The sequence below is a fragment of the Octopus bimaculoides genome, chromosome 17, assembly GCF_001194135.2.
Source record: "Octopus bimaculoides isolate UCB-OBI-ISO-001 chromosome 17, ASM119413v2, whole genome shotgun sequence".
Classification (NCBI taxonomy): Eukaryota; Metazoa; Mollusca; class Cephalopoda; order Octopoda; family Octopodidae; genus Octopus; species Octopus bimaculoides.
In genome coordinates, this window is record NC_068997.1 from 33,630,952 (window position 1) to 33,639,762 (window position 8,811).

Below are 8,811 nucleotides of genomic sequence, written 5' to 3' on the forward strand. Positions count from 1 at the left end.
AGTCTGCCTTTTACTCTGAGTGAGAGTCCCTTTGTCGCCAGCAGGGGTAAGAGCTCTCTAAACTTTGCCCAGGCTATTCTTATTCTAGCAGCTACACTTTCAGCGCACCCACCCCCACTACTAACTTGGTCGCCCAGATAGCGGAAGCTATCGACTACCTCTAGTTTTTCACCCTGGAATGAGATAGAAGTTGTTTCCTGTTTGTTTACAGTCTTTATTGCACCTGAACATCTGCCACAAACAAAAACTAACTTGCTAAGGACTGCAAAAGCTGTGAAATGTTGTGATTGAGAAAACTCATCTCTTATGTGCAAGCATAGAAAAGTAGGTGCAAAATGAGGGTTATGATGAGGTACATACACATATATATTTATGCAGGTGCAAGCAGTGACTGTGTGATTAAGAAATTTGCTTCCCAACTATATAGCATTGGGTTCAATTCCACAGTGCAGTAGCTTGGACAAGTTGTCTTTTACTGTGCCAACTAAAGCCTTGTGATTGAATTTGATAGACAAAAACTAAAAGAAGCCTGTCGTATATGTGTATGTATCATCATTTTAACAACCACTTTTCCATGTTTGCATGGGTCAATGTGTGTATGTGTGTGTGTGTGTGTGCATGTTTGTGTGTACCTTTGTCTTGACATCATATGATGGTTGTAAACAATTGTCATCATCATATGAATGATTCCCATTGTTTCCAGTCTTCTGTGAAAACCATGTCCAGCCATGGGAAAATATTATCTTGCTTCGAAACAGGTGAGGGTTGGTGACAGGAAGGGTATCTGGTCATAGAAAATCTACCTCAACAAATTCTATCTGACCCATGTAAATATAGAAATGTGGACATTACATGAAAACGATGATGATATATTTATATGCGGGCATATGTGTGTGTGTTTGTAGAGCTATTAAGACTAGTTACAGTCTGATTTGGCATGGTTTCTATGGCAGAATGCTCTTCCCAGCACCAACCACTTTACAGAGTGTGCTGGGTGCTTTTACATGGTGTCACAAAGGTGCTTTTACATGGTGTCACACGGGCACTCTTATGTGGTGTCACACAGCCACTTTTATGTGGTGTCACACTGGCACTTTTACGTGGTGCTGCAGGGCACTTTTATGTGCTGCTGCACGGTGGCTTTTATTTGTTGATGCACAGGGGCTTTTATGTGGTATTGCACAGGTGCTTTTATGTGGCACCGCACAGGTGCTTTTATGTGGTATTGCCATGAGTGCTTTACACCACCAGAAGGATTGGTCTTAACACTTCTGCTGCAGAGTATGGGTCTTCTTGAGTACAGCAAGGTGCCAGGTATCTCAGTCCTTTGTTATCTCACCTGAAAGGTTCAGTGTCCCGAGGTCATTCTTCAGTACTTCATCCTATGTCTTCCAGTGGTTTCTGAAATATCTGGGCAGATTTTCAAGCAAGCAAACAATACAAAAAACAGTCATCTAATTGGATGGATTGAATGATGATTGAGATGGCACAATAACATTTTTACTGTTTCTTGGTATATCCTTTATGGCCATGCTCTCACTCCCTCTTCCCAGCCAGAAGTCTTTCTCTTACAGGTGCTGGTGTTGCATGAAATGCATTTGTGCCAGTACCACTTAAAATGCACTCGTGCCAGTGCCATATAAAAGCACTTATGCTGGTAGCATATAAGGAGCACTCAGTATACTCTGTAAAGTGGTTGGTATTAGGATGGGCATCCAGCTATAGAAACCATGCCAAAACAGATAATTGGAGCCTGGTCATCTCTCTAGCTGGCCAGCTCTTGTCAAAACATTCAGCCCATGCTAGCATGGAAAGCAGACATCAAATGACGACGGCGACAACAACAACAATGATGATAAGCTTATGTATTTAAGAGAGAGGAATACACAGTGGTCCACCTTGCTGCAGTTTGATTGTGTATTTCAATATAGAAAATACTGTCCATTACTGTATTTATCTGTTTGTAACAACAAATACTTCAATCAATTTTAACCTTGATTGTTTTTGGTAATTATCAGTCATTTCTTGTTTTCTACTTCAGGTCATACATTGCATGAAGTATTTGTCTTGCGAGAAGGAAAATTTGAAAGAATACCTGACCTGGTGGTTTGGCCATGTAAGTTTTTTTTTTTTTTAACATTCAATCTAAAATATGTCAATGTACAGTTGGAGACTAATATGAAGTATGTTAAGAAAATGTGAAAATAATATTTAAGCCTTGGGTTGTTTCTTACTCTGTATAGGAGCCATATTTATTCAATATTCATGTGAATATTTAAGCAATATCTGTTCTTTACAATCCCAGTACCTTACAATATACCTTGCCAGCACCTTATAATATCGGTAACCTAACAGCTTTTAATATTCATAAGTGCACATGAAATATTCTATTTTTGTTTTGTACTTTTTCTGTTTTTTTTTCTTTTCTTTCTTTTCCATTGTTTCTTAACACAGAATTACAATGATCACCATCATCCATTTTTTTTTATGTTGGCAGAGGTTGGGATAAGTTAATGCAAAAATCTGATAATGGTAAGAGGGCAATAATGTAATAAAAGAGAAAGTACAGGAAGTGAGAGAGAGAGAGAGAGAGAGAGAGAGAGAGAGAGAGGCATCAAATGATGTGATAGAGAGGAGAATCTATATTTGAGGAAGAGTGATGGATTGCAGTGAAATTGGGTGCAACAAAATGAGACTAAGCAGTGAGTTCAGTGAGAAATTCAACATGCAGGAAGGTGTCCAACAGGGTTTGGTTTTCAGCTCTGTAATATTTATTATGCTTATCCAGGCCATAACAAAGGATTTAACTCTTTTGCTATCACATTTCTGTTAAAATATATTGCCTTTGTTTCAATTAATTTTGAAAATAATGAAGAATTTAATAAAATAACTTTGTCATTATTTAGCTGGTGTTTGGAACATAAATTAACATGGAATTTTGATGGGTTTTAATTTTAATCACTTTAAAATAAGAAGTTTGTATAAAGAACCAGGGGTAGTGTCAGGTAGGTTTGTATCCTTGGAAATGCTTGTATGTCAATGACTTAATTCTCATAGCTGAATCCATCAAAATTTTAGAGAAAAAATTCCAATCATCATTATCATTGTCGTTTAAAATCTGCTTTCCATGCTGGCATGGCTTGGGTGGTTTGACTGAGGACTGGCAAGCCAGAAGGCTGGACCAGGCTCCAATCTGATCTAGCAAAGTTTCTATTGCTAGATGCCCTTCCTAACACCAACCACTTCGAGAATGTAGTGGGTGCTTTTTACATGCCACTGGCATGAGACCCAGTCATGCGGTACTGGCATCAACCATACTTGAATGGTGTTATTTATGTGCCACTGGCACGGGAGCCAATCAGGCAGCACTGGCAATGACCACATTTGAATGGTTCTTTTTATGTGCCACCGGCATGGGACCAGTCAGCCAGCACTGGCATCAACCATGCTCGAATGGTGCTTTTTACATACCACTGGCATGGGATCAGTCAGGTGGCACTGGCATTGACCACGCTTAAATGGTGCTTTTTACATGCCACCGGCATGGGTGCTAATCAGGCGGTACTGTCATCGGCCACACAATAACTTCACTTGACTCAACAGGTCTTCGCAAGCTCATTTTATTGCCCAATGATTAAAGGGTACTCTTAAATGGGCCGGTTATGCTGCACTGGTGTTGGCCATGGTTATAGTCTCACTTGGCTTGCTGGGTCTTCTCAAGCACAGCATATCTCCAAAGGTCTCGGTCACTTGTCATTGCCTCCATTTGAAGGTTGTGCTCACCACCTCGTCCAATGTGAAGGCAAAATCAAGAAGTAAACCTAGCAAAGACAAAAGTCTTTTTTCAGGAAAGAATACAAAACTCTCCTGCTATCGTTTAAGTAATTATGCTTGATATGCAGAAAAGGAGTTAGCAGGAGTACCAAATGGTGTACACATATAAATTATGGGTGCACAAGAGGTATAATGGGATTACAAACAAGCTGAGAGAAAAGGAAGACTTCTCATGTGGCAGATGCCCATGAGTAGTTACCAGCAAGAGCACATATGAAGTTTTTTTTTGCTGCTTTTGTTGATCCCCATGATTGTGTTGCTATCCAATTCCATTATTATGAATTTGGATTGGGAGCTTGAATCATAGTGAATCTTTCATTAACTGATTACATAACCATGGATGCCACTCCTATGGTGCATTACAGTTACTCTCTTGATAGAGCCTGGTGCTCCTGATCGTTGATCTAGGATCCCTCCACTTAACATCAATATAAGAAGCACCATTGGCTCATTTGAGCTCCTCCACTACCTCTCCACAATCCACCATGCTGCAGTCCCATGACTTCACTATATTCCCGACTGGATGGCTGAACAAGTGCTACGCCTTGCCAGAAGGCAGCCTGTAACTATGCAGAGCACAGTTGTCACTCCATGAGTTATTTTCAAAATAATACTCTTTTACTCTTTTACTTGTTTCAGTCATTTGACTACGGCCATGCTGGAGCACCGCCTTTAGTTGAGCAAATCGACCGCAGGACTTATTCTTTTGGAAGCCTAGTACTTATTCTATCGGTATCTTTTGCCGAACCGCTAAACACACTAGCATCGGCTGCCAAGCGATGCTGGGGGGACAAACACAGACATATACACACACATACATACATATATATATATAATCGTCCAACCCATGCTAGCATGGAAAGCGGACGTTAAACGATGATGATGATGATGATGATGATGATATATATATATATATATATACAACGGGCTTCTTTCAGTTTCCGTCTACCAAATCCACTCACAAGGCTTTGGTCGGCCCGAGGCTATAGTAGAAGACACTTACCCAAGGTGCCACGCAGTGGGACTGAACCCAGAACCATGTGGTTGGTAAGCAAGCTACTTACCACACAGCCACTCACGCGCCTGAAATATCTGAAATAGATTATTATAAATACTCAGTTTGCTTCCTGCAAATAGTCAACAGCTTTTGTTACCTCGGTGATCTCATTAGCAGTAGAAATGGATATTCCAGAAGTCAGAGTAAATATGTGATGGAAAAATTTCTGAGAGCTATTGCTTTCTGCTGGTAACAAAAGGATTCTTTCTCTGAGTGGAAGGCAGGTTTTATGCTGCTTGTGTAAAGTGTGATGCTGTGTGGTAGTACAACACAGGCATTGCATGTATAGAATGAGCAAAGACTGGAATGAAATGAGGTGAGTATGCTTTGTTGGATGTGGAATGTTGCTATGCATGGATGATGTAGCACAAATGAGCTGAGAGAAAAGCAGTGTGTTAGAAGAATCAGAGATAGTGTGTGCAAGATAGAAAGCTGCTTGAGTGTGGAGATGTGATGTGTATGGAGGATGATATTTTGTTAAAGAAGTTGCCAAGCAATCCAAATAGTAGGAACATACAGAAGTGGAAGATCAAGGGAGACAGGAATGAATAGTGAAAGTTGGTTTCAAATTCTATATACTGTCTGCATGATGGATCTAACATTTATGCAAATTATTAAAATTTTCCAGAAATGTATTACAATTTGGTATGTTGTCTTATATCATCTTACCTTATAGTTTGTTAGTTTTGGTATAATCTGCTTTGTCTGTTATCAGTAAGATATCAGTTTGATTTATTCTTGAGTTTAGAAAATTTAAGATTAAAATTTCTTTGCAGCGTGCCATAGTGATGTTGTCAAAATTGTGGAGCTGGCTTGTCAGCACAAAGTAATGATTATTCCATTTGGAGGTAAGTACACTATAATTTTCTATGTATGCTTGCTTATATTCCTCCTCTACCACCTGGTTTAATAGAGAGATTAGCACTAGATTTTTATCTTGGCTTTTGATGCCTTACATATTCCACCATCTGTGACATTCTTTGGTCTGACATAAATCCATACCTTCTGTCGTAGGCTCAGAAAATTTTCTTATAATGGCTTAAAACTACAACTTTTTAATTTAGAGTGATAATCAATCAAAATAACCACAGTACGTGACTGGTATTTATCGATCCCAGCAGGATGAAAAATAAAGCCACTTCTTGTGGGATTTCAACTTGGAATATAGGAGGAGGAAATGGATTTAACATCAATAATGATAAATTTTATTTATCATTAAAAAGGTTACCCAAGATGGAACATTACCAAGCAGACTTATTGTGTCTAGTTGTATGTAACTTGTTTCATTAATGCAATGTGGTAGTCAAGTCTGTACATATACATAAAGAACAAAATGTATAAGCCAGATAGCTTGAATTAACAAATAATAAAACATTTATAGACTACTACAACAATGCTATGAAAATAATATATTAGAATTTCTTATTTTTACAAAGTGTGATGACTGTGGTAGTTGGTTATTTAACTCTTTCGCATTCAGATTCTTCTGTCACATGTAAAACTTATTCATTCACATTATTTTAGATTAATTATGCATTATCTTGTACCTTTGAAATTTTGATGATGTGATTGTTTGTTTTGGGAATGACATTGTAAAGTAGGTGTAAGAAGCCAGATCCAGTTGGTTTGAGCTGCTAAAGAGTTAAACAATGGTCAAATAAACAGAATAGTAGATGTTTGTAGTGACAGCTCTTGAGCTAGACAGTCAAAAGTCTATATGAAAAATATTTCAAAATCTTGTGATATCGAATTTATTTAGGATTTCTCAGTTTTCATCTATATTTTACTTACCTTTTGTTATTCTCTGCTATTATACAAGCAAATTTTGAAGAAAGAGTGGAGCTTAGACAAACGGTGAGTCATACCATGGACGAATCATCACATTGTAGATGATCATCAGTGTTTGGAGTCCCAGTGACTGTTAGATTAATTTTATTAACTCTAAAAAGGTATTTGACAGCATTCATCTAGAGTCTCTGTGGAGCATTGTAAAACCTAAAGGATCTCAGAGCAGTACGTCTCAATCTTTAGAAGCATTTGCTGTGTGAAGATAGACAAATGGGAAAACTTAATACTTTGACATCACTGGAGTTTTCCAGGGTTGCATCTTGTTGTCATTCCTCCTCCTATTAATTGTGGTTTCACTATGAAAAAGTAGTCTGAAACAATGAATATGGCATCCAGTGGAAAGATTAGATGACATTAATATTCAGAGTCTAGATATGAAATGGTGAGAAAACCTTACTGAAAATGAGTGCAAAGAAAACAAAATTAATTGAGATTAGTCCAAGAACAGGGGACGCCACTTTGATAGCTGAAGATCAAACTGTTGAAGGTGTAAGTCATTTTGTGTAAATGTATAATGATGGAAATGCTGAAACTGCTGTCAAATGAAGAATCAGAAAAGCTTTAGCAGCATTTCAGTGAATGTACAAAATATATTCCATGTAAACACTGGACATCTTAATCAAGATTCACCTGTGCAAAGCAGTCTATAGCTACTTTGAAAACATTGTTTAGCTTTTAATTAGGTTAGTTAATTCATACATTGATGACAATTTGACCTCTGTTTCTTTGCACTTAGAGCTGTTAGGCAGTACATACTTGAAATGTAGATGAGCTTAAGTATATCAAATGGTTTAGTTTTCATGTAGTGTTTGTTGGAAAAAGAATTTTAATGACAAGTATGCAAACTTGCTTTCGTGGTTGTGTGGTTAGAAGTTTGCTTCCCAACCACATGGTTCTGGGTTCAGTCCCACTGTGTGATGCCTTGGGCAAGTGCCCTCTACTTTAGCCTTGGGTCAACCAAAGTTTTGTTAGTGGATTCGGTAGATGGAAACTGAAAGAAGCCTGTTTTATATATATATATATATAGATCTATGTGTATCTTTGTAATGTGTTTGTCCCCCCTTTACTGCTTGACAACCAGTATTGTCTTTACGTCCCTACAACTTAGTGGTTTGGCAAAAGAAACAGATAGAATAAGTACCAGGCTTAAAAAAAAAAATAAGAGATGAGGAATTATGGACATTATTTACATTATTTACATTCGACGAATATTTGTCCTCATCTTGTTTGTTGTTAACACATTTCGGCTGATATACACTCCAGCCTTCTTCAGGTGTCTTGGGGGAAATTTCGAATCTGGGATCTCATTCCTAAGGTATTTTTCGATGTTATTATTATTATTATTGTTATTATTATTATTGTTCAGCTCACTGCTTGGAATCAAACTCAGAATCTTTGGATTAGTAGCTTGCGCTCTTAACCACTACACCATACCTTAGGAATGAGAACCCAGGTTCGAAATTTCCCCAAGACACCTGAAGAAGGCTGGAGGGTATATCAGCCGAAACATTGTGTTAACAACAAACAAGATGAGGACAAATATCCGTTGAATGTAAATAATGTAAATAATGGGGTTGATTTGTTTGACTAAAATTCCTCATGGTGGTGACCTAGCATATAAATATATATAAATATATATAAATATATATATACATATATATATATTAAAGTAATAAAGTTATTTTTTAGTTATAGAGTGACCAATGGTTTTGCATCCTTAAAGGCTGTAGTTTCACAGACAATTCATCACACTTTTGTCCAAAGACAGATTTAATTCTTCACCTCTGGGAGGCAGAAATCTGTTGTGGTCAATGGTCATTTAGTCATCTAAGAATAAATATTCCAGCATTAGCAAGGACAGGTTATCCTCCCCAAGACCAGTCATCTGTGGGCTGGGTGCAGTTAACAAGGGATTTATTCCTTGGATTATTTTTGGATCATGAAGACTCTTCCAGGCTTAGTCAGTAAACAGGGAATCCCATGCTTTCAGCAGGTAGTGCTTGAAATGGATGCATGGTGTGAAAATTCCTTAGCAAGTATATATATATATATATATATATATATATATATAT

General features: G+C 37.7%; 1 protein-coding gene across 1 annotated transcript in view; it reads left to right on the top strand.

Moving 5' to 3' along the window:
* LOC106871118 (alkyldihydroxyacetonephosphate synthase, peroxisomal) overlaps positions 1-8,811 on the top strand; it is an 85,881-nt gene that overhangs the window by 21,115 nt on the left and 55,955 nt on the right. The window contains exons 5-6 of the mRNA XM_014917430.2: positions 2,042-2,116; positions 5,668-5,739. Coding sequence (XP_014772916.1) covers positions 2,042-2,116; positions 5,668-5,739 — 147 coding nt within the window. The remainder of the gene's footprint in view (positions 1-2,041; positions 2,117-5,667; positions 5,740-8,811) is intronic.